The 27,047-nt window shown below is 38.4% G+C and overlaps 1 protein-coding gene across 1 annotated transcript in view; it reads left to right on the top strand.

The window, feature by feature from the left end:
* The first annotated feature begins 12,129 nt into the window (after positions 1–12,129).
* ZCCHC7 (zinc finger CCHC-type containing 7) overlaps positions 12,130–27,047 on the top strand; it is a 225,325-nt gene continuing 210,407 nt past the window's right edge. The window contains exon 1 of the mRNA XM_025360016.1: positions 12,130–12,767. Coding sequence (XP_025215801.1) covers positions 12,158–12,767 — 610 coding nt within the window. The 5' untranslated portion in view covers positions 12,130–12,157. The remainder of the gene's footprint in view (positions 12,768–27,047) is intronic.

Here is a 27,047-nt window from a genome sequence, read left to right as displayed (position 1 = left end):
CTGAAGTGCACAGAGATAAAGTGGCTTGAAACTTCACACAGGAAAATTATGTCATAACTGGCACAATAATCCTGTCCTTTGACTTTTAGTTGAGGGCCCTTGATTTTTCTGCTCACCTGTTGCTTTGCTTCAGTAAAATGTTGTAAAATTTCCTTTATAAGTAGGATTTTCTCTTCTAATACTGGAATGACTCAGAGAGGGAGAAGTAAGTCTTTGCAAATGATAAATATATACTGCTATGGGTTGAACTGTGTCACCCCAAATGATATGGTGAAGTACTAAACCCTAATATCTCAGAATGTGACCTTATTTGGCCAGGCGCAGTGGCTCACCCCTGTAATTCTAGCATGTTGGGAGGCCCAGGTAGGCGGATCGCCTGAGCTCAGGAGTTGGAGACCAGCCTGGGCAACATGGTGAAACTCTGTCTCTACTAAAAACACAAAAAAATTAGCTTTAGCTGCTCTGGAGGCTGAGGCACACGAATTACTTGAACCCAGGAGGTGGAGGTAGGAGGGAGCTGAGATTGTACCACTGCACTCCAGTCTGGGTGACAGAGCAAGACTCTGTCTCAAAAAAAAAAAAAAAAAGAATGTCACCTTATTTGGAAACCAGCGTCATTGGAGATATCAGTTAAGATATGATGGGTTCTTAATTCAGTATGACTGATGGCCTTACAGGAAGAAGAAGTAGACACACAGGGAGAAGATGTAACCATGTGATGACAGAGGCAGAGGTTGGAGTGATGCATCTACAAACCAAGGATTGCCAAGAACCTGCAGAAGCCAGGAAGAGGCAAGGAGGGGTTCTTCCCTAAAGCCATCAGACAGCATGAACCTGCCAACATCTTGATCTCGGACTTCTAGCCTCCAAAACTGTGAGAAAAGAAATTCCTGCTGTTTTAAGTCACCCCATTTTTTCATAATTTGTTGTGGCAACCCTAGGAAATGAATACAGTATACAGTACATTAATGTTGACAGCATGTGAGTTTCCTTGGGCCAAAAGAGGTGGGTTCCATCAGGCCTTGGGGTAGAGGCAGTTATGAAGCAAAAGTTGGGCTGGGCTCAAATATTTGGTAGTGTGAAGCCCCAAAGTTCAAGCAGCCAGCATGTCCTTATCAGGGTTTATCCCAGGATACTGATAATGGATGATGAGCAGAATCAGAAGCAAAGGTGGAGGAAATATTTGTCTTCCCATTTGAAGAAGTTGTAGTTCCAGATCTTTGATTCAGCATCTCTGATTGGGATACGAAGTTTTACGTTTTATGCAAGTTGCATCTCTCAGGTACACATCGCTGACATGAAAAGCAGCAAGTTCTCTTCCTTGTTCCCACCAAACTCCTCCTACCCCATACCCAGTCACAGCCTTCTATATGACCCAAAGCCAGAAAAGATTATAAGGTGGTTGTTAAAACCTCACTCATTTTGGAGTCTTGCTGGACCACTGCAGGCTGACGGCAGTCCAGAGAGATGTGCCCATTTACTCGGTGTTAAGTCTTTGAATTAGAGTCTCTGCAGGAAACAGGTGTACATTCTAAATAAGGAATTGAGTAAAGTTTCATGAAGGGATGGTTTACAGAGGGGTGGGCAGTGCTGGGTAAGACAACAAGGTATGGTATCCTAGGGATAGCCATTGCAGGGAGCATTCACCTTTTAGTTAGACCTAAAAGGGCAAGGAAGGGAGGCAGTGGCTATATGAAGAAGGCCACCTGACAGGAGCTGTGGTCTTTTGTAGAGGAACACAATCAACTCATAGAGATGCGCAGAGAGGGAACCACCTCACTAACAGCGTGACTTCATTCCCTTCCTGTCCTCCTAAATTTAGCCCATGCTGCCTATTGTCCAACCCTAACCAAAGACTGAAAGACAAGGAAGCTCTTCATACTTAATGGTGATAGACTGAAAGCTTTCCCCCTAAGAGCAGAAACAATATAAGGATGCCTGCTTTCATCACTGCTACTCCACATGGTACTGGGAGTCCTAGCCAGAGCAGTTTGGGAAGAAAAAGTAAAACACTCTCATTATTTGGAATCACAATAGTCATCCAAATTGGAAAGGAAGAAATATTTACAGTTGCAGAAGACAGGATTCTACATATAGAAAATCCCAAGGAGTACACAAAAGATCTATCAGATCTAGTAAGTGAATTTAGCAAAGTTGCAGGGTACAAGATGAACTCAGAAAAACCAGTGGTGTACGTATACATCATCAAAAAGTGATCCTAAAAAAAAAATTCCAGAATAATAAAATACAATTCTTAGGAATAAATTTAGCCAAGGAGGAAAGACTTGTACACTGAAAGTTATAAAACTGCTGAATAAAATTTAAAAAGACCTAATTTAATGTAATGAAATTCCATTGTTATACATCAGAAAACTTATGGCAATACTCCTAAAATGATCTATGGATTTAATGTAATACCTATCAAAACTCCAATGGCCATTTTTGCAAAAACGGAAAGATTGATCCTGAAATTTATAGGAAAGCCCCAAATAGCCAAAACAATGTCGAAAAACAGAAACAAAGTTGGAGAACTCCCACTTTCTGATTTCTCTCTCTCTCTCTTTCTTTCTTTCTTTCTTTTTCTCTCTTTCTCTTTCTTTCTCTCTCTCTCTTTCCCTTCCTTCTTTCCTTCTTTTTCCTTCTTTTTCCTTCCCTCTCTCTCTCTCTCTCTCTCTCTCCCTCTCTCTCTCTCTCTCTCTCCCTCTCTGATGGAGTCTTGCTCTGTCACCCAGGCTGGAGTGTAGTGGCATGATCTCAGCTCACTGCAACCTCTGCCTCCTGGGTTCAAGCAATTCTCCTGCCTCAGGCTCCTGAGTAGCTGGAACTACAGGTGCACATTGCCACTCCTGGCTAATTTTTTGTATTTTAGTAGAGACAAGGTTTACTACAAAACTACAGTAATCAAAGCACTGTGATACCATCATAAGGATGGACATATAGACCAACAGAATAAAGTTGAGAGTCCAGAAATTAACCCAAACACCTATGGTCATGTGATTTTCAACAAGCGTGCCAAGACCATCCAATGGGGAAAAAGACAGTCTCTTCAAAACAGTGCTGGGAGAACTGGAAAACTACATGCAAAAGAATGAAGTTGGACCCCTACCTCACTCCATATACAAAGAGTAACTCGAAATGGATCAGTGACCTAAATACAAGAGCTAAAAGTATAAAACTATTACAAGGAAACATAGGGGTAAATCTTCACGAGTTTGGATTTGGCAATGGATACTTAAATGACACCAAAGCACAAGCAACAAAAGAAAAAATAGATCAATTAGAGTTCACAAAAATTAAAACTTTTGCAAATCAAAGGATATTATCAATAAAGTGAAAAGGCAACCTACAGAATGGGAGGAAATATTTACAAATCATATCTCATAAGGGTTTAGTATCCAGAATATATAAAGAATGCTTACAATTCAAAACAAAAATACAAACAATTTGAAAATGGGTAGTGAGGCCAGGCATGGTGGCTTATGCCTGTAATCCCAGCACTTTGGGATGCCAAGGTGGGTGGATCACCTGAGGCCAGGAGTTCAAGACCAGCCTAGCCAACATGGTGACACCCCATCTCTACTGAAAATACAAAACTTAGCCAGGCATGGTGGCACATGCTTGTGCTCCCAGCTACTGGGGAGGCTGAGGCAGGAGAATCACTTAAACCGGGAAGATGGAGGTTGCAGTGAGCCGAGATCATGCCACTGCACTCCAGCCTGGATGACAGAGTCAGATGCTGTCCCCTGCCACCCCGCCCCCAGAAAAAGAATGAAGTACTGATACTCGCTACAACTTGGATGAACCTCAAACATTTTTGTGTTATGTAAAAGGAACCAGACACAAAAAGTTACATATTGTATGATTCCTTATACATGACATACCTTGAATAGGCAAATCTGAGACAGAAAGCAGATTCGTGGTTGTCAGAGAATGAGGAAGGGGAGATGGGGAGTTATTACTTAAAGTATATGGAGTATTCTTCTAGGGGGTGATGAAAAAGTGTTGAAACCAGAGAGAAGTGGTGGTGGTTGTATTAGGTTGGTGCAAAAGTAACTGCAGTTTTTGTCAAAACTTTTAATTACTTTTAATGGCAATTACTTTGCGCCAACCTAATGCAACATTGTGAATGCAATAAATGCTGCCAAACTGTACACTTTTAAATGATTAAAGGGGCAGGGCTTGGTGGTTCCTGCCTGTAATCCCAGCGCTTTGGGAAGCTGAAGCAGGGGGGATCACTTGAGATCAGAAGTTCAAGACTAGTGTGGGCAACCTAGCAAGACCTAGTCTCTACAGAAAATTTAAAAATTAGGTGGGGGTGGTGGGGTATGCCTGTAGTCCCAGCTACTTGAGACGCTGAGGTAGGAGGACGGCTTGAGCCCAGGAGTTCAGGGTTACAGTGAGCTATGATTTTGCAACTGCACTCCAGTCTAGGCAATGAACAAGACCCTGTCTCTTTAAAAAAAAAAAAAAAAAAAAAAATAGCCGGGCGCGGTAGCTCATGCCTGTAAGCCCAGCACTTTGGGAGGCTGAGGCAGGCGGATCACAAGGCCAAGAGATCGAGACCGTCCTGGCCAAAATGGTGAAACCCGTCTCTACTGAAAATACAAAAATTAGCTGCGTGTGGTGGCAGGTGCCTGTAGTACCAGTTACTCAGGAGACTGAGGCAGGAGAATCACTAGAACCTGGAGGTGGAGGTTCCAGTGAGCCGAGATTGTACCACTGCACTCCAGCCTGTGCAGGTGACAGAGGGAGACTCCGTCTCAAAAGAAAAACAGAAAGAAAGAAGGAAATACAGAACTATATTCTGTCTATGTGACATGCACTTTATGTAAAGACAAGTTGAAAGTAAAAGGATAAAAAACAATGTACTATGCAAATAGTTACAAAGACTGCAGAGACTATACTAATATCAGATAAAGTAGATGTCAAGAAGAAACTATTACAAAGATAAAGAGGGACTTTTCTTAATAAAAAATGATTCATCCATGTAAGTGTATATTTTTAATAACAACTTCAAAATAGCTGAAGCAAAAATGGTCTCAAATAAATTAAGAAACATGTAAGTTTTCCATTATGGTTGTGCCACATGCTATTTAATCTTTTCCTGATTGATGGGCATTTAATTTGTTTCTGATTTTTTTTTTATTATTGCCACAATGAATATATTTGTGCGTGTGTACATATATCTGTATCTATATCTACCTATACTTATGTAGTAGTGTCTACTTAGGAAAGATTCCTAGAATGGATTTGCTGGGTCAAAGGTCATTATGTCATTTTATTAACATTTTATCAAAATCATATTTTAGTTTGATTCAGTACAGCCAAATTCTTCTTCTAAAAGACTTCATCAATTTACCCTCCTACCAACAGTGTATGAGTATACATTTCTTTTGTTGTTGTTCTAACACTGTTTTCCCATTGCTCCTTGGATAGAAATAAAATTTCTTCGCATGCATTCAAGCCCCAGCCTGGCCCCTCCTTATGTCGCCAGGCCCTCCAGTGCTCCTACTCCCCTCTACTCTCGTCTCCAGCTCCAGTGACATTTCAGTCTCTATTGATTTGCTCCAGGACCTTTGCACCTGCCGTTTCCTCTGCCTGAAATACTTTACCCTTCATGCTTCTTTCAGTTTATTCCTACTTATCCTTCAGATCTCATGTCCTGACTTTGTAGAAGCCTTCTCTAACTTTTCTGAATAGGTCCATATCTCCATTATAGTTTCTCACAGAGCCTCTCATATATAGCATTTATCTAAGATACAGTTTTGCATTGGTTTTATTTATTTGTTTAAATACTTTTTTTGTAGAGACATGGTCCCTATGTTGACGAGGCTAGTCTCAATCTCTTGGCCTCAAGCAATCCTCCTGCCTCAGCCTCCCACAAGTGAGCCACCATGCCTGGCCTGCACTGGTTTTCTTTCCTTCTTTATTTTTGAGACAGGGTCTCACTCTCTTGCCCAGGCTGGAGTGCAGTGGCATGATCATGGCTTACTGCAGCCTGGACTTCCTGGGCTCAGGTGATTCTCCGCCTCAGCCTCCCAAGTAGATGGGAATACAAGTGCCCGCGAGCAGGCCCAGCTAATGTTTTATATTTTTTGGTAGAGATGAGGATTTGCCATATTGCCCAAGCTAGTCTCAAACTCCTGGGCTCAAGGGATCCTCCTGCCTCGGCCTCCCAAATTGCTGGGATTACAGGCATGAGCCACCCTGCCCAGCCGTTCACTAATAGAGCTTTCTTACCAGTCTGGAGCTTTCTTTAGCTAATATTCAGATGGGTAGATTCTCTCTGTGCCAAGAAACCAACATAGATGATAATAAAAACTCTCTCACTATTTCCACACAGCTGAGCATAGGCACAGAAAAGAGAAAGTTCCAGGGGGTAAGTTCTGAGAGCAACAGCATAGCACAATGAGAAAAAAGCCATTCTCTGGAGAGAGACATCAAACATTCTGAAGAAACTGTGTGGAAGTTCCAGGATTTTAACAGATCTGTCCATAGCAAGCAAGAACAGGGATTGCTAGAGCCATGCAACTAGAGTTGTTGAAGACTGTGCAGGAAACAGGAAGTTTGAGGTATTGGGGATAGGGAGACAGAACCTTCTGCAATTAATAGGTCTGATATAAGAAATACACCACCCACATGCAGACTGGTCAATCAACCACAGAAGAATATCAGATCCTGAAGGGAGGCAGAGGAAGAGGACATCACAGAGAGTCCTTTTAAAGCCCCATATTGCTAATGGTTTCACCAATTGAGTAAGAAACAATGGATAATAATGGTTGAAACACAAAGCATCACGTCTATAGTTTATCATATATAATTGTGCTTAAGTTGACTGTAGTAAACTGTGGCTCACATGACAGAATGATCTTAATTATTTTCAATTAGTTTCTTTTGTAGTTAATCTAAAGTCCTGAGTAAAATAATTCATGGTAGCATTGCCACAAAGACATGTGGAAACTGAAAACTGTAGGTATAATTCTGGGGTCCAGGATGGGCAGCTGAAGAGAGCAACCCCTCTACAGATGACACCTAAATAAGCCCTCTTTGAGCCTGTGTGATCCTTCATGTCTGATAATCTGTGGATCCAGGGCTCATGGACATTTAAAAGAAAGGCATGCCTTTTTAGGCAGCTTCTCAGCATGTTACTGATGACATGCTTCAAGATTTCTTGTACAGAATCTGACGATTCTTAAATAAATTAGAATCCCAATAGTTTTGCTAGTCAGTATTCATTATATAGTCACTTAGAGCTAAGCCTTGAGGAATAAAATTCCAACTAAGAAGAATAATAAAAACCGGGAATGGCACCCTTGAAATACTAGTTCCTTATCCCTAGGATTTTACTGTAATGAGAATATTATCATGTATATAGTTTAATTTATAATATACATTTTTAAATTTCATGATTTCATAAGGAAAGGCAGTCTCCAAGAAAAATTAAAAGCCATCTATATGAATGTCCAAATTTTCAAGAACGATTTCATAGCCTGGTTGAAAATTGCGTGCTCTCTCCATCACCCTGCAATTGGAAGAACTGCAAAATCATGAATAATACAAAAGGATGTTAAACTTTTCAACAAATCCAGATGGGTACCAATGTCATTGAGAATTCCTGAGAATCACCTTGATTGCTGCTTCAGACCTAGGAGCTTGAATTGAATATCACTTACCAGTTGGAATCTATTGGCTTAAGTGATGACAGTTTCTACAATAACATTGGTATTGTTTACTTTTAAAATTGTACAGACACTAAGTTTGTATTTTTATCAAATAAAAAATGTCCAAACTTTAACATTCAGTCATTTCCCTTGCTAGCCTTCTATTTTTTCTCCCTTATCATTTAGACTTTGGTGCAATAGAAAGAATGATGGATTGTGAAATGTAGGCCAATTTTTTTTTTTTCTTCTTTTGAGACAGAGATTGTGCAGTGGCACAATCTCGGCTCACTGCAACCTCTGCCTCCCGGGTTCAAGCGATTCTCCTGCCTCAGCCTCCTCAGTAGATGGGATTATAGGTGTGTGCCACCATGCCTGGCTAATTTTTGTATTTTTAGTAGAGACAGGGTTTCACCCTGTTGGCCAGGCTGGTCTCGAACTCCTGACCTCAGGTGATCCACCCTCCTAGGCCTCCCGAAGTGCTGGGATTATAGGTATGAGCCACCATGCCTGGCCTGCAGGCCAGTTTCAACACTAACCTTTGCTGGGACCTTGCAAATCTCTTCTTCATTTTGCATCTCAGTTGTCCCTTCTGCAAAATGAGAGAGTTGGACTAGATGTCCCTTTCAGCCATGATTCTAGGGTTTCCATTGTTCCACACAGTCACTGGATGAAGAGACATCACCAATGCAAAGACTGAGCCGCCATGAGAACTCACGTTATGTCTTGCAAGACTTGAGGCTGGGTATAATGGAGGCCTTACTTCCAATCTTAGGTAGCAGGGAAATATGTCCATTTGTGGGTTATGCTGCTCATCATCCCTCTACTCCCTGTCTACCCACACCATGCTATGTCCTGGATATTCAGAGTCAGGGCTTGTCAACACAGAAGACTCGCACACTTGTGTGATGCTTTTGCTGATCCTGTTCCTTTGACAGAAGATCCCCCTGCTTCTCCACCAAGCAAACTCTCACTCATTCTTTTCGTTTTGTCTTTTAATTTTATATTTTGACATAATTTCACATTTGGAGAAAAAATGCAAAATCAATACAAATAATTCTCATATACCTTTTACTCAGATCCCCAAAATGTTAACTTTTTACCACACTCCTCTCTCTCTCTCCCTCTAGCTCCCAGAATTTTTTTCCTGAGCCACTTAAGCATCAGTTTCAGACATGTGCCCCTTTACTCCAGGTACTTCAGCATGCTCAACCTGAAAAATAAAACCAAGGTGTTCCCCTACATAACCATAATGTAAATATAAAAATCAGGGAAATAACATTAATGCAGTATTATCCTCTAACCTAGATCTAGATGTTGCCAATTGTTTCTTTAATGTGGTACAGTTCCTCGGTCTTTCTTTCCTTTTCCTGACACTGACAGTTTTGAAGAGATAAGTATAGCATTTTTAGAGTGTACCTCAATTAGTCTTAGATAGGTCCCTCATCGTTATATTCAAGTTATGCACTTTTGATGTGAATGCCACAGAAGTAATGTGCTGTTTTCCTCAATGAATCACATCTTACTTTTTAAAGTGAAAGTCATTCCTCAATCTCCTCCATTCCTACTCCCCTCCTAAGAGGTAAATAACCACTGTTAATGATTGGTATTCATCTAGTATTTTGTCTATGCACTTATATACACACATATCTATATACAGGCACACTTGTACCCTTTAAAAACATAACAAAAATGAGAACACTATATACATACTGCTCTGGAATTTACCTTTTTCACTTAAGTGTACATCTTTGGGAATCTTTCCATGTCAGTGCATGCAGATTTCCTTTATTCTTTTAAAAGTGGCTATATATATATATATATATATTTTTTTTTTTTTTTTCCCCCTAGAGACTGCATCTGGCTATGTTGCCCAGGCTTGTCTCAAACTCCTGGGCTCAGGAAATCTGCCCTCCTCAGCCTCCCAAAGTGTTACGATTACAGGTGTGAGTCACCACGCCCAGCCAAAAGTGGCATAATATTTTTTAATAGTATAAATGTATTCTTGTTTAGTTTATTCCCTACTAACGAATATTTCCATTTTTTTCTATCACAATGTTGGTACATACATTTAAGAACATACCTCATTTATAATTGCGATAGATGCTACCAAATAGCNAAGAAAAGCATTACAGGTTGGTTTATTTATTTCTGGAAAACAAACAACTCCAGTAGGAATGTAGTGCCTTTTTGGCTCTTGTCCATTTGGTTTTTGGGATTAAGGTGGTTCTAGTACCAGAACTACCATCACAACACCCTGGTATTTTGGGGCAGAAATCTGGGACATTAAGAAAACAACTAATTTTAATTTTATGTGTATAGCTGTTAGTGGAAGAAAGAATAAATTGGCATCATTATTGCTCTCTAGGCTGTCCCTGATTTTGGACACACACTTATTTTTCCAGGGCTCTCAGTAGTCCATCATTACCTAATAGAAACATCTACTGTATAGAGTTTTGGTTGCTGATGCTAGAATTTAAGACTTTGGAGTAGTTGAAAGACAACAGAGAAATTCATCTCATAATTTTTGTATTTTAAGCACATACGAGATTTATCGGGGCTGAAGAACAAATGCCCAGTGGTGTAGTTCATTTATTCATATATGAATTCAACAAACGTTTTTAGCTGACCCCGAAAATACCAGTTACCCTACTTGGCTTTGGTGATTCATTGTTTAGCAGAGTGCATATAGTTCCTTAGTTCCTGCCCTCCTGGGGTTTGTGATCTGTGTTCCTTGGAAATTTATGTTGAATAAGTAATTAGAAATGTGATGAGTGTTTTGACATGTAAAGTGCTTATGGACGCCCATAAAAGGGGCTCTTAATTTAGCCTGGTTGGAAGTGATTTTGAGCTGAGTTTAAAATATGAAGGCTGAGGAGGATTTAATATGCTCACAGTAGAAAGTAAAGTGTTTCACTTTATGCATTTATTCCCAAAGTTGGGAGTTTTGTCTCAATATTGGGTCATTATTAAGTTTGTATTTATACGTTATAAATATACATTATAAAAATATACAGTTTTGTAACTAGTACAGAGTTTTTAGGCAGAGTCTGGCTGTGTTGCCCAGGGTGAAGTGCAGTGGCATGATCTTGACTCACTGCAGCCTGTGTCTCCCAGGTTCAAGCTATTCTTGTGCCTCCGCCTCCTGAGTAGCTGGGATTATAGGCGCACACCACCACACCCAGCTAATTTCTGTATTTTTAGCAGAGATGTGGTTTCACCTTGTTCGCTAGGCTGGTCTCGAATTCCTGACCTCAAGTGATCCACCTGCCTTGGCCTCCCAAAGTTTTAGGATTACAGGCGTGAGCCACTGCACTGGCCCACGCTTGTTTTATTTTTGAGTTGGGTTCTAGCTTTGTCACCTAGGCTGGAGTACAATGGCGTGACCATAGCTCACTGTAACTTTGAACTCCTGAGCTCAAGCGGTTCTCCCACCTCAACCTCCTGAGTAGCTGGAACTACAGGTTTGCACTGCCACGCCTGGCTAAGTTTTTAGTTTTAATTTTTATGGAGATGGAGTCTTACTGTGTTGCCTAGGCTGTTCTCAACTTCTCACCTCAATGTGATCCTCCTTCCTTGGCCTCCCAAAGTGTTGGGATTACAGGCATGAGCCACTGCCAGCTTAGGCATTTTTATTTATTTTTTTGGCCAATGATCAGAGGGCCATGAGATTAATTTGTTAATTGAGAAATACACATTTACACCGAAAGAGTAAACAAAACTGTTTCCTGTTAGGGATTTTAGTCATAATCGAAGTAATATTCCTGTGTATGCTTGAAAATATGAGCTGTAGAACCAGAACCAAGGAAAAGATGAAGAATGGATAGGCTAGTGAGAGCTACTTTAAGTTTTGTTTTAACATTTTGGACAAGGGTTTTGTGTCCTGCAATAGATCTCAACTTGTTTTTCATTTACAATATACCTGTGAAATCTTATATATCATGTGCTGCATAATAGCATTTTGATTAAAGACAGACCATATGACTGTGGTCCCATAGGATTTGTATACTGTTTTTGCTGAATCTTTTATATGCTTAGATACACAAATACCATTGTGTTACAGTTATTTATAGTATTTGGTACAGTAACATGCTGTACTGGTTTGTATCCTAGGAGCAATAGACCATACCATATAGCCTAGTTGTGTAGTTGACTACACCATCTAGGTTTGTGAAAATCATCCTATGAAGTTTGCACGTTGAAATCACCGAACAAAGCATTTCTTAGAGTGTTGACTGTGTTTCCATCAATAACTATAACTCAATTTGTCAGTAGTAATTCTCGTTAGGGAGTGGTGGGACTTAAAGGAGTGGATCCTAACAGGACTTAGAAATCCTTGGAAAAAAGGTATTTTAATATGTCTGAAAATAGTGATGGCCTTCATATTAGCAGTTGTCACTAACAGGTGATATTGTTCCTTAAACTCTCATGATCTGAACTTTTAAAATATATTCTGTGTACAACTTTCTCTTTTGCAGCTTCAAGGTTACTGACTTTTTATGATGTTTGGTGGCTATGAGACTGTAGAAGCATACGAAGATGATCTTTATCGAGATGAGTCATCTAGTGAACTGAGTGTTGATAGTGAAGTGGAATTTCAACTCTATAGCCAAATTCATTATGCCCAAGATCTTGATGATGTCATCAGGGAGGAAGAACATGAAAAAAAGAACTCTGAGAATTCGGGATCTTCGAGTGGTAAACCAAATCAGAAGAAACTAATCGTCCTTTCAGATAATGAGGTCATCCAACTGTCAGATGGGTCAGAGGTCATCACTTTGTCTGATGAAGACAGTATTTATAGATGTAAAGGAAGGAATGTTAGAGGTCAAGCACAAGAAAATGCCTTTGGTCCTTCTGCTTCCCTTCAGTCTAATGAGCTGGTTGATAAGAAATGCAAGAGTGATCTTGAGAAGCCTAAACATGAAGAGAGATCAGATGTAATCCGAGAGGTCATGATTATAGAGGTCAGTTCAAGTGAAGAGGAAGAGAGCACCATTTCAGAAGGCGATAATGTGGAAAGCTGGATGCTACTGGGATGTGAAGTAGATGATAAAGATGATGATATCCTCCTCAACCTTGTGGGATGTGAAAACTCTGTTACTGAAGGTTAGTATCATATTGGCCATTTTGAAAGTAGTATCATCTTGCATAAGGAGGACCGCTTTTCCTAGAGAAAAGACCGATAGGGTCTGCTCCATTTAATTCCTCACTTTTTGGTCTTGTCTTTTGGCTTGTTTCTTATGTGACTCTCTTACCAGTGCCTACTCTAATGGTGGTCTGTCTGAATATCAGAAAGAGTATGTCAGAATACCAAAGACACTCTGCTTCTGGTGTAAGCAGATTCATAGCTGCTTCTTCCTGTTTGGCTAGAGCCAGTTCTGGACCTGAAATCTTACCTCCCCCCCTCTCTGCTTGGTACCACAGGTGAGTACTCCATCCACCTCTGACATTAGCCCCGTGCGCTCGTTCAGCCAACTCTGTTGGGACTGTCTCTTCGTATGGGATTTGCTTACCCAGGAGTTAGATGGCAAGCATAGGGAATGTCTGGCACACAGAATATATGGAATTAGTGTTAGGATTAGGATATTAGGTACTCCACAGTCAGAAACACAGGAAAATACGAAGGTCTGTAAGTCTAGGGCAGATTATAGGAGAGAATGCGAATTTTGAGAGCTACGTCATCAAGGATTAAAATTTTGGTGTTAGTTTTGTCTCTGTGACGTGTATTCATCTAGTCTTAATGCTTATGCCTTCAAGAAGTTCCTTCTTTTCATTTCCCTCCCTTTATGGCTAATGCTCAGTCTCTTGCACTAGTTTCCAAAGTAGTCTTCTTTTATATCGACCCTGTACACTGTTGTTAAAACTGGTATTGAAATGCTCTTTTACTCATAGTACTTTATTGCTGCCCCAAAATTTTTAATGGCTTCCCCAGAAATGATGACATTGAATGTAAATTGTGCTTGGAGCCCCTGGGATTGGCAAATGTCTTTTTAAGAAGCCAGATAGAAAATATTTTAGGATTCCAAGCCACATGATAATCTTAACTACTCAACTTAGCCCTTGTGGGAAAGCAGCCTTAAATAATACCTATAGAAATGAGGGTGGCTGTTCTCAATAAAACCCTATATAAAAAAACAGGTGACTGGCTCAGACTGTAGTTTGCAAACCCTGAGAACTTGACAGCAAAACGAAAAGAGAGAATAGTAGTTAGGACATAGAACAGAATCACAAAGTTTTTTCCATATAGGTGAGCTCTGATAATGTTTTTAGGTAGAAAGAAAGGAACTTGTGAAGAAGGAGAGACTCAACCTGTTTGATGGATTGGGTTGGGGGCCAGGTTAGAGATAGGATCAGGTGTATGTGTTGTTGAATTATTCCTAAAAAGGAAGAGACACACTAGTAATTGCTAAATCATCAAATATTTATAGAGGTAGAGGAGAAAGAATAAATTCAGATGGATTGAGGTAGGTGAGAGAACATATGAGGATGTGTTTGATTTTCTTGGGAAAATGAAAGCAGAAGTAAGAGAGGGTGGGGGATAATTGGAAGCTTAGAATGTGGAAAGGATGTTTAAGTGCTGTGGGGAATACTTTCAGGCAGTGGTTACCAGTATTTTGAAGATGACAACCTGTTTAACTTCGAAACAATTTGTGGACCACCCATGGTTGTAGTTATGATTTTAGTATTCAATTGAGAAGATGCATATTAGAAAGAAACTACTACTCTTAGATGACTTTGTATTTTATTAACCACAACATTGATATGTGAGAAATAGTGTTTATAATGCATTGCTGTATGTACCCATTAAGGTAACTAATTCTACAGTTTCCCAGGAGGCTGAAGGCTGTTAAGTTGGAAATCATTGCACTCTAGTGAATCAACAATAAGAGAATAAAGGATTGTTTAGAAGTAGTGTTCAGTCAAAATTAAAATATGAACTTGTAATGAACTCACTTTGAAGGATTCCGTAACTTTATCCAGTAATACTTGTCAGCTTGGAGCAAGATGACAGAAACAAAATGATCTTGGGTTAGGCGTAACACTATAGAAGGCCAAAATAAGCATTTAGTTTATTCTTTCTCTAAATTACCTTTTCCTGAGATCATACCTAGTTTCATTAATCACTTCTGTATTTACGGTCATCAAATTGTCATCTCCTTAACCATTTTGTTGATTTCAGTTTCTCCGTGTACACCTACTGAGTATTTCCGTTTGGGTATCTTACCGTTTCACATTTAACATACTGAGAAGAAAGCTTGATAAGCTGAAAAAAAGCTTATTATCTTTCCTTTGAAACAGCTCCCTGCTGCTTTCTATTTGCACTAGAGAATCTACAGACATGCTGCAGTTGATGGCACAATGTGGGTAGGTTGGGAAAAACATGAATTAGGTGCTGGATTTGGAGAAGAAATCGAACTGTGCCATGTTTGGTAAATGATGGTGATGAGAAAGTAGAACCTCGGATTTGTGTTTTTGTTTTAGCCAAGTAGAATCAAATTCTGCATTTTTGAAAATTAATTTACTTGACTCTTATAAACTGTTACAAATACTTACATATATATTCTGTTTTATTTCCTTGATCCACTAATGCTGTAATCCTATTTCTTTCCAATTAATAAACAATGTATTTAGTACTGATGCCCATTTAAGAGTGTTGTTACTCTGTAATCACTACCCCTTTCATAAACATATCTGGGGATAGATCGGTTCGTATAATCTTTAGAGAGAAGATTTTTTTCATTTCTGTTAAAGTGTAGAGAAAATCTCAAGTAGTTTAGAAATGCCTGTTGTTAAACAGCATCCATAACTATTTTATGTTCTGTTTCCTTGACCTCACTCTGAAGAAAAAACCAAAATTATCTCCCAGAATTATGGCATAGACAACTGCAGTATGACATAAAAGAAAAGATTACAGGCTCCTTGAGGGTGGGTCTTTTCCATACTCATAAACCTACTTATAATAATATTTAGAGTAATGTCTTGACACATATATTACCTGCTTTCTCATTAATTGCTAAATCATCAAACATTTATTGAACATCTCTATGTAGGGTATAAGTAATGCTGAAGTAGTACTGGTGACTTACAGTGGTAAAAGACTTAAGTTTTAGGCTGAGCGCGGTGGCTCACGCCTGTAATCCCAACACAGAGGCTGAGGCGGGTGGATCACCTGAGGTCAGGAGTTCGAGACCAGCCTGGCCAACATGGCGAAACCCTGTCTCTACTAAAAATAAAAAAAATTAGCTGAGAGCAGTGGCAGGCGCCTGTAATCCCAGCTACTTGGGAGGCTAAGGCAGGAGAATTGCTTGAACCTGGGAGGTGGAGGTTGCAGTGAACTGAGATTGCACCATTGCACTCCAGCCTGGGCGATGGAGTAAGACTCTGTCTCAAATAAAAGACATAAGTTTTAGCCTTGAATGACATAGTGTTTCGCTAAAGAGAGAATATAAGAAGCCAAGTAATTTATGGAATTCTCTTCTTACTTTTTTTTAGCAGAGAGGTCTTGCAGTCTGGAACTCCTGGGCTCGTGTGGTCCTCCTACCTTAGCCTTCAGAGTAGCTGGGACTACAGGTGTGAACACAGCTTGGAAATCTCTTTTTTTTTTTGAGATGGAGTCTCGCTGTGTCGCCCAGGCTGGAATGCAATGACACCATCTCTGCTCACTGCAAGCTCTGCCTCCTGGGTTCATGCCATTCTCCTGCCTCAGCCTCCCGAGTAGCTGGGACTACAGGTGCCCGCCACCACTCCCAGCTAATGTTTTGTATTTTTTTAGTAGAGACAGGGTTTCACCGTGTTAGCCAGGATGCTCTCCATCTCCTGACCTCATGATCAGGAGATCACGGCCTGTCTTGGCCTCCCAAAGTGTTGGGATTTCAGGGGTGAGCCACCGCGCCTGGCCAGAAATCTCTTAACCATAGGAGTTAAGCCTCAAAATTCTGGTGATACAAGTGGTTGAAACTTAAAACTTTATTTAAAAAATAGGATTAGTGAATTTGAGATAGTTCATAAGTCTGTGAAAGACTATATAAATACATACGTATTTTACATTTACTATTACTGAATTTGTAGTAAATTTGAGTACAGCACTCTCTCTGTGAAAACTTCAGACTCTCCCCTATTACTTTAATTTCAGTGAGACATTATTATATTAAAAAAATACAGGCCAGGCACGGTGGCTCAAGCCTGTAATCCCAGCCCTTTGGGAGGCTGAGGTGGGTGGATCACTTGAGGTCAGGAGTTTGAGACCAGCCTGGCCAACATGGTGAAACCCTGTCTACTAAAAATGCAAAATTAGCCGGGCATTGTGGCGAGCGCCTGTAATCCCAGCTACTTGGGAGGCTGAGGAAGGAGAATTGCTTCAACCTGGGAGGCGGAGGTTGCAGTGAGCCGAGATCATGCAACTGCACTCAAGCCTGGGCGACAGAGTGAGACTGTGTCTCAAAAGAAAAGAAAAATAATAATAATGGGCTTACACATTGGTTTTGCTCTACTGACAGACAATACACAACTCAGAGGCATGTATTTTTTTCCTTTCTATTCTTCCTCTAAATCTTCAACACTTTTCTGATTTTGTGATTTGAAGTTGTTGATTAGCTTCCTGAGGCTCCATTGAGACCGTATATACGTGACACTTAACAGTCTAGCCTTCCTCAGTACATATAGCTATATGATGGTGGTTTTGCCTGTAGTTAATTCATGTCAAAACATAGGCTTTCAGTGCCTATTATATATGACTTTCAGCTCTCTCTACTGAGGGATGTGGGAGTTTATTTCTAAGGTCTGAGCCTCTTTTCCTTTACTCCTTTACTCTTTCCTAAGTCTTCTTTATAAAAACTGTGCATGTTCTATCGTTTGTTTTCCTTCTTGGTTCCCGCCCTTTACTTTTTTTTTTATTATCCCCAGCAAGAGTGACTTGTAATTCTCATATATTAGAAAGGCAGATCTCCTGGTGGAAGAAAAGATGCACCCAAGGAAGTCAGCATATTTAGTAATTTGTGAGGGAGATCTCAAGTTTGGAAAGGATTGTTATGTAAGACAACAAAATGATGACATATGACAATAATGACAGAATAGCTACTTATTTTCCTGATTAGGGAAGGGATATTATTAGTTCTAGGAGTAACTGCTAGCTCGCTCTTGTACATTTTTTATTGTGGAAATATAAAAATATATAAAAATGTTATAATTGACTTCAGTGTCCCATAAACTAACTTCAACAGTTACCAATTTATGACTAATCTTTCCTGTCTGTAACTCTGTGCCCCTGTGTTATTTTGAAGCTAATCAGACATCATTTCATTCATATGTGTGTGTTTGTGTGTGTATACATCATGTGTGCACCTGTGTGTGCATGTATACACATTTGTTCCTCAGTGTCTATGGGGGATTGGTTCTAGGACTTCTCATGGATGCCAAAATCTATGGATGCTTAAGTCCCTGGTATAAAATTGTGGAATATTTACATATGACCTATGTACATCCTCTCGTATACTTTAAGTCTGGGGTGATCTTTTGGCTTCTGTGTGCCACATTGGAAGAAGAATTGTCTTGGGCCACACATAAAAAACACTAATACTGACAGTAGCTGATGAGCTAAAAAAAAAAAATTACCAGCTGGACACGGTGGCTCACACCTGTAATCCCAGCACTTTGGGAGGCCAAGATGGACGGATCACGAGGGTAGGAGTTTGAAACCAGCCTGACCAACATGGTGAAACCCTGTCTCTTCTAAAAATACAAAAATTAGCCCAGTGTGGTGGTGCATGCCTGTAATCCTAGCTTCAGAGGCTGAGGCAGGAGAATGGCATGAACCTGGGTGGCGGAGGTTGCAGTGAGCCGAGATCATGCCACTGCACTCCAGCCTGGGCGACAGAGCGAGAGAGACTCTGTCTCAAAAAAAAATTAACAAAACAATCTCATATTTTAAGAAAGTTTACGAATTTGTGTTGGGCCACATTCAAAGCCTTTATGGCTGTGAGTTGGACAAGCTTGCTTTAAGTCATCTCTGGATTACTTAACATACCCAATACAATGTAAATACCACGTAAATAACTGTTATATTGTATTTAAGGAGTAATAATGAGAAGAAAAATGTACATGTTAAGTAGAGATGCAATTTTTTTTGGTCTGGAATATTTTCTTTTGTTTTTTTTTTTTGAGTCACAGTCTTCCTCTGTCGCCCACGGTGGATTGCAGTGGCGCAGTCTCGGCTTACTGCAACCTCTGCCACCTGGGTTCAAGCAGTTCTTCCACCTCAGCTTCCTGAATAGCTGTGAATGCAGGTACCTGCCACCATGCTTGGCTAATTTTTGTATTTTTATTTTTTATTTTTTAAAACTTGTAAAATTTTAAAATCTTTATTTTTTTTATGAGATGGAGTCTCGCTGTGTCACCCAGCCTGGAGTGCGGTGGCATTATCTTTGCTCACTGCAACCTCCGTCTCCCAGGTTCAAGTGATTCTCCCACTTCAGCCTCCCAGGTAGCTGGGATTACAGGCGTGCACCACCACGCCCAGCTAATTTTTGTATTTTTAGTAGAAACGGGGTTTCACCATGTTGGCCAGGCTGGTCTTGAACTACTGACCTCAGGTGATCTGCCCGCCTCGACCTCCCAAAGTGCTGGAATTACAGGCGTGAGCCACCATGCCTGGCCAGTTTTTGTATTTTTAGTAGAGTTAGGGTTTTACCATGTTGGCTAGACTGGTCTTGAACTCCTGGCCTCAAGTGATCCACCGGCCTTGACCTCTGAAGGTGGTGGGATTACTGGTGTGAGCCACCATACCCAACTGAAACGTACGTTCTTTCTATCTATCTATCTATCTATCTATCTATCTATCTATCTATCTATCTATATTTAATCATATTATCGTAGCCAAAGAAATTCCCAGTAATTCTTCCATCATCACATACCCAGCCAGTGTTTAGAGTTCCTACACTGGCTCCTAATTTTTTTTTCTTACAGATTATTTGAATTCGATCCAATCCAGGTACTATAATTGGTTGATAAACTTAAGTATCCTTTAATGTATAGGTTGCCCTTAATCTCTTTCTTTTTTAAATTTCTTGTAATTTGCTGTAATACCTAGATTCTTTGTCTTCTAGAATTTCCAGTGGTCTGAATTTTGTAGTATGGCTTAACATGTTCTACTGTCCTCTGTCTTTCCTGTGAATTGGTAGTTAGATCTAGAAGCTTGATTAAATTCAGATTTTCTCTCTGTTGTGTCATCAATTTGATACACAGATTCATTTGTTTCACTTTGCTTTTGACACGTTATTTTTTAGAATTATCTTTTAAAAGTTTGGTTTTCTTTTATAATCATGTAAAATGTTTATAAGTTTCCAGATTCAAATCAGCAAAACATGATAATATCTATTCAGAGAAGGCAAACCTTCTGTCCAGTCTCCATCCTGTTCCTGCCCTTCCCCTTATGAGTAATCATTAAGAGAAAATTGTTGGTTTGTCCTTACATGTATATATATTTGTACACTCTTGCCCTCTTTTGTTTGTTTGTTTGTTTGTGTTTGTTTGTTTGTTTTTTGAGATGGAGTTTCGCTCTTGTTGCCCAGGCTGGAGTGCAATGGTGCAATCTCGGCTCACCACAACTTCCGCCTCCCAGGTTTGAGCGATTCTCCTGCCCCAGCCTCCCAAGTAGCTGGGATTACAGGCATGCGCCACCATGCCTGGCTAATTTTTGTATTTTTAGTAAAGACGAGGGTTTCTCTATGCTGGTCAGGCTGATCTCAAACTCCCGACCTCAGGTGATCTGCCCACCTCAGCCTCCCAAAGTGCTAGGATTACAGGCATGAGCCACCACGCCCGGCCCTCTTTCTTAATAAATACTGGCATACTATCTACTCTTTTCTCTAACTTTATTTTTTTCTCTTAGCCGTATGTATATCCTGGGGATCAATCCATAGTATTGTGTAAAGATATTTAATATTTCTTATTTCTAGGACTATGGACTGTTTTTGTATCTTCCTCACTAATCTGAGCTGGGCACATTAGGCATGTAATAATTACTTTTTGAAAGTGAATGAATAATTTAAATTAGTTAATGAGTAATGCACTTGTTACAGTCTTAAAATATATTTTAAATGAATAATAGTCTAATTCCACTTTCAGAAGCATGCTTTGTTCTTGTTCCTGGTTATAATTTTTTTTATCGTTTGCTAATTTTGAAATATTTAGGTTTAGCAAAAAACCAATTGTCTCAGGTTTTAAAAAGCAAATGCCTTCTGCAAAAGGAAGAATATGGAATTTTTAAGAGTTGAAGAAGTCATATTAGTTCCTGGTTTATGACTGTTATGGTGTAGAATTTGTGTTAATGCAGAGCTCCTTCAGTATGTATAATTTGGCACACAGCCCCTTTTGTTTGTCAGCATTTGGCACATTGAGGATACCTAACAAATCGTAGGTAAATTTATTTATTTATTTATTTATTTATTTATTCCCTTAGGTAAATGTACTTGCATTCTGCCTTTGTGTATAGAGAAGAGCTCTTTACATAGTATTATTTAAAGTGAAATAATTGCTTGATTAAGGTAAACCACTTTTGAAATTGAAGTGAAATTATGGCCTCAACACTTATGGCAGAAAGTGTTTTAACTATTTTGTGTTAAATCCCTTTTTCTCCCAAAGCTATACACACAGAAGTTTTGGATATAATTTCAAAGGATGAAGAACTTATCTAGAGGCCATTGTTGAATTCCTGGCATTTATTAGGCACTCAACTAAGACTGGATATCTAATTAAAATTTGAATAGAGTGGGTTACCTATTTGAATTTTAGGTTTTCTGATATATCATTTCATTTCATCTGGGTCTTTACATATGTGTTTTTTTGTTTGTTTTTGTTTTCCTGGCTGGATTAGTTTCTACCTTGCCTGTCTCATATATCTACTTATCTCTCAGTTCTCAGTTTAAAAGGTCACTTCTGAATGAGGTGTAATGGTCATAGGTTCTCAATTAATGGTTGTTGTTGGGTCTGTGACAGCTGTGCAGTTGGGTAGCTTTGACTTTGGGTAACTTAATTTCTTTATTGGTAAAAAATACATTTTATTTTATTAAAGTCATAAAGAAAAATGAGATATTGGGTAGGCTTAATGTCATAGGAAAATATTTTGATAAAAATCTTCATAGTTACACGATAGGTTCATGATCATTGTGGCAAACATGGGCTTATAGCTTCCACTTTTTTGTTGTTGGGTTTTTTTTTTTTTTTTTTTTTTTTCCCCAGACAGGGTGTCTCTCTCCCACCCCACCCCTGCCCCACCTGCAATCTCTCTCTCTCTGTCTCACTGTTGTCCAGGCAGGAGTACAGTATTGCAGTCATGGCTCACTGTAGCCTTGACCTCCCAGGCTGAGGTGATCCTCCTACCTCAACCTCCCAGGTAGCTGAGACTACAGATGTGGGCCACCACGCCCTGCTAATTTTTTGTATGGAGTTAGGTGGAGTTTCACCGTGTTGCCCTTGTTCACCATGTTGCTGGTCTTGAACTCGGCTCAAGCGAGCTGCCCGCCTCAGCCTCCCAAAGTGCTGGGATTTACAGGTGTGAGCCACCGCCCCTGGCCCCACTTGATTTTTTTGTTTTGTGTTGTTTTGTTTTGTAGAGACAGTGTCTCACCATATTGCCTACACTTGTCTTGAACTCCTGAGCTCAAGCTCCCACCTTGGCCTCCCAAAGTGGTGTGCTTATAGGCATGAGCCACCGAGCCTGGCCCCAAGTTGCTTTTGAACAACATATGTCTAGTATGGTGCTATCCTTAAAGAAATTTAATTTGGTGACATTTTATGATCTGCTAGTTTCTGACATTAAACTTAATTCTGAAATCTTAAAATCTTTCCAAATGCTACTTACTGGGTGCTTACAATGTACAAGGCACTGTACCATTAAGGTATTGGGATTCAAAAATTGCCGTGTACTTTTTGCCTTTAGAAATCCTAAAATGCATGACAGTATGGAAAGTTGACTGTAAACCAGAGTTAAATGCATTTCTACAAATATGTGAGATGCTCCAGCAGAATACATAATTGTTCCAGGTGAATGTAGTAGATTTTTTAAAAAGATTAAAAAGTAGATAGGCAAAGTACAAGACTGAATTGAAAAGGAACCCTTTGAATTTGAGTTTTGAAAAATGGTTAGGACTTGAAGTTCAGGTTAAATGCAGCTAAAAATAGAACGTGAAGCCCTTAGTAGAAACTTAAGACTGACTGTGTGTGCCATTCATGTTTATATGTGGCTGGATATGATGAAATGTTTTAATAGTATATCTTTTTAGAAGCCACCTCTGCCTAAACAAGAAAGGATTATTTATGTTCTGTATATATTCAGAATACTGTTGGAAGATTTCTTAGTCATAATTTTATTTCATTGCTTTCTGCCTGTTTTTTTGTGTACATATTTCCTTTTTTTCTTTTAAAATATAATTGGACCAGAGTTTAATCAAAGGACCTGACCAACTGTTTAAAGTGTATTTTGTGCAGGGCTCTTCAAAGTAGAGCAGGTCTTAAGATAACAACTTTTGCTCCTCATAGTTATGTTCTTCCTTATAATCTTTTAGCGTAGGAAAGGATCATTATTTTGTTAGTTTGGAAACAATACATTAAACTTTGCCTTCAGTAACTTCTCAGATCATTAAGGTGGTGTTTTTCCCCCTTCTTTTGTATTCATTGTCTTAATTTCAGTAGTTTCTTGAGACATTTTATACCCTAACAGGTCATAAGAGTGTATTGCCATGTGACATACTTCTCATTAATGTATAGTTTAATTTCTGCCTTATGATTGAAAAATGGCCACATGCTAGAATTCCAGTCACCAGGAGCATCAAGGAGCTCCCTCTCTGATGTTTTCAGCTTTTGTAAGCCTGTACTGCACAATTCCTAAAGCTGCTTTTGAACTGTGTCTTTAGTGGTAGCATGTCACCTTACGCTTAACTATTGTTAGGGCATTTTTAAATTTAATTTCTAATTAGCATAATGACTCGAGCTGTGTTATTCATTGTTCCATGGTGACGTTGTCATAGGGAGAGAAGAAATAAAAATGTTCAGTTTCAACTTTACTTGTGAATGGAGTGAAGTTTGAAGAAAGCTTTTTATGGCCATTGTTCAGCAGAATGAAAATCTCATTAGAAACCCCAGAAATCCCATGCAGCTTTGGGTTGGATTATAATAACATTTTGGAATATTGATATTGTATGTCACTAATTTCTGTGATTTCACTGTAGATCAGCAACATAGGGATGCAGTCTTCCAAAGTTAATTTATGACTTTTAATCTAAATTCATTTACAGTTTTCAACAATGTTAAGTACCCAGGGAGAGAATTAAATTTTACTTTAAAAAAATACATTTCTTTTAGTAACTGATTTGATTTTCATGTAAGATATACTAAATTCGCTGGAAACTGCTTAAAAAGAAATACCATGATATGTATTTATTGAACTAATGACTTAGTTTAGTTGCCGTTAAAATGTTAGTCACCTTATCTACAGGTTTGTATTTTTTTTTTTTTTTTAGAATGGAGAAGCATAAAATTAGATGGGCAACATTTTCTTCCTTGTCAGAAGAGCTTGAATCCTGATGTCTTTTTAAGTGAAGAGTGTTTATATATAACTTTCTCGTAGCTTTTGTTTATTATAAAAATAATCTATTGCATATAGTGATCACTTACCTAAGAAGATAAGTATGATTTATATACACAGTATATTTTTATGGTCAGAAAGTAAATTTGATGTGAGCTACATATGATTAGATAGTAAAACTTTTTTCCAAAGAAGTATAGAATGGAGAACATTTAATCATTATTTCCCCTTCTTAGAGTAGAGGCTGTTCAGATAATTCATATTCTGTAAGTAGGAGATCCTGTATTTAAGACTTTACTAAATTTAATTTCAAAGTAATTTATTAATCTCTTATAAATGCTTCCTTGGTGGTTAAGACTTAGTAATGAAGCAAAAGTATTGACTTAATGGAAGTTTTCAGCCTAACGTTTTAAATCTCTTCGTTATTATTTATCTTTGTTTAATTTATTAAAGATATTGGCATGGTTAAGCTTTTGGCATTTTGAGTTACTTGCCAGATTTTTGTTGATTCTGCAAATAGTTAAGAAATAAATATTTTAATTGGGCATCCACCATGTATTATGTCACATTTTCTTTTTAAATCATATGCTTAAGAATACCTAAAGGAATAGATTTGACTTGCTTTTTAGTTTGAATCTTGATCTGACAGCATTGGTTCTGGATGGAGATGTAATTCTAGAGATAAAAATTATTTCTGTGGTATAGATCTGGATTCTAAATGTAATGTAATAATTATTTTAAAGTGGTCTTGTCTGCTAAATGTATAGCTTTTATTTCTGTAACAAATTCTTACCTTAGAATTCCAACTTTTGTCAGTTTCGAAAATTAGTTTATTGTGGACTTGAGAGCATCTGTTCTTAATCTCGTGTTTTGCAAATACATTTTAAGGGAAGACAGCATAAATCTGTGAAAATCATTTGTACTTCCCCTCCCTTGCTTTTGCTTAAATATGTAATTATAACCGCCTCAGTGTGAAAGAATGGATGTTAAGTAGCTTAAGAGGTATTTATTAAGGGAAAATATTTTTATTGGCAGTTCCCTTAAGCCATATTTGTTTTGTAACTAAATAGTGCTTGCAACAGAAATATCTATGATAGGGAGGGAAAGCTCCAACTCTTGAAAACTTTTCAATACTTTTTCCATATTGGTAGTTAATGAGAATTTCTAAAGATAGGAAATAGACTGGTTATGACTGATAATATGATATTGCTAATGTAATACAAATTATGCTTTAAAAAGCCAGGTGAGGAATTCAGGATATAGAAGAACATGACATACGTATACGTTTAACTAAAGAAAGGAGATTTTCTTTAAAGAGAAGATGTGCAACCACAATCAGTCCTGTAAGTTAGTCCTTAATCCTGCGCTAGCCAGTTTTTAGTATTAAATGGTCTGATTTAACATAAATGAACTTTTGTCAATGGTTTTATTTAGAAATAGCATTACTTCCTACTTTTAAGGAGGATTTTAATTGCTAATAAAAATTCGTTGTTCTGATAAGAATTTGAAAGACATCCTTACTCCCATATAATTGAGTATTTTGCTCTTCATTCAACACCTCAGCCCTTTTGGTTTGCTTAAAAAGTGATATGAATTTTGTGGGAGAATAAATATAACTTAAATATTGCTGTAAATGTGTTATATAATCATATTTTGGTCTGGTATTATTGGTTCTTATGTGTATGAAATACTTCCTTAAAGGTTCAAAATACTCAATTTAAAAGTTTCTGGATAGGTGAGGGGTAGAGATCCATCAGGTACTTACTTGGTTGTGGAATATTTGTATTCTTAATACCATGACATTTTAAAGTTATATTAATCCCTTTATTTTTCTGTTTGAGATTATTCAGTTTGGGAAGTTTTCTTTATTATCAGATTTAACAGAAGAAATGTAAGTGGTTGTACCACAGGTCATCTAATTTTCAAACCATGTTGGTTAAACTGACTTTGGTGTATAATTCTTTACCGGGTAGTCAGAGAAGTTCAAGCCGATTGTGATTGAACTCTCTGATTATGCCACCAGTTAGGTTAACATCAGCAGTGAGGGGCCTTCATTTCGTTAAATTTTTAAATTCCATTAAGATTATTTAAACATAGAAGGAGATAGGTTTGTGAAGCAAATTTCTAAAGCAATATTAAGCAAAGATACTCTTTTCTTCCTCTTCTTTTAGATATATCACATACATGTGTATTTTGATTAAAAGGAAAAAATTTAATCCTTATAGTATAATGCACACTTATTTCTTATTTTTAGAAATTGTTAAAACTAATAAAATTTGTTTGGAAATCTCAAAAGATCTTTAGTAGTATACCTGCAACCTCAGCAGTCCCTTTTTATCCATACAGATTTCTCTGCCTATTGTGGCCGTTTGCTCTAATTTAAATTTCCCATGGCTTTCGGTTGCAGACTTGGTTTTCTGCAAGAGTGCCCATGCTTACATGGTCATATATTCTTGGTGACTTTTCCACTTTTTCCTTTTTGTTATTTTGTTGATTGCTAAAGGAAAAGGGGATTTAAAAAAAAAATTTGTTTCTTTGTTTTGATCTTTCTTCCTTAGCCCATCTATTTGTGTGTTGTTTTGTTTTGCAGATTGGAAAGAGTTATTGTGTGGTACTTAGATCCATGGGGACCAGCAGGGGAAAACTAATTTTGTTCTTGGTTTTGTTTTCTTAATAACAGAAGCAATTTAATTTTTGAGCCATTGAGAAGCTCAAAAGATATGTTAGCGTTATGCATGAAATTGATGGGAAATTATTAATCCTGAAAATTTCTATTCATGGTCACTTTACTGTTGGAATAAAAATGT

The sequence above is a fragment of the Theropithecus gelada genome, chromosome 15, assembly GCF_003255815.1.
Source record: "Theropithecus gelada isolate Dixy chromosome 15, Tgel_1.0, whole genome shotgun sequence".
Lineage (NCBI taxonomy): Eukaryota > Metazoa > Chordata > Mammalia > Primates > Cercopithecidae > Theropithecus > Theropithecus gelada.
This window is presented reverse-complemented; position numbering and strand designations above follow the sequence as displayed.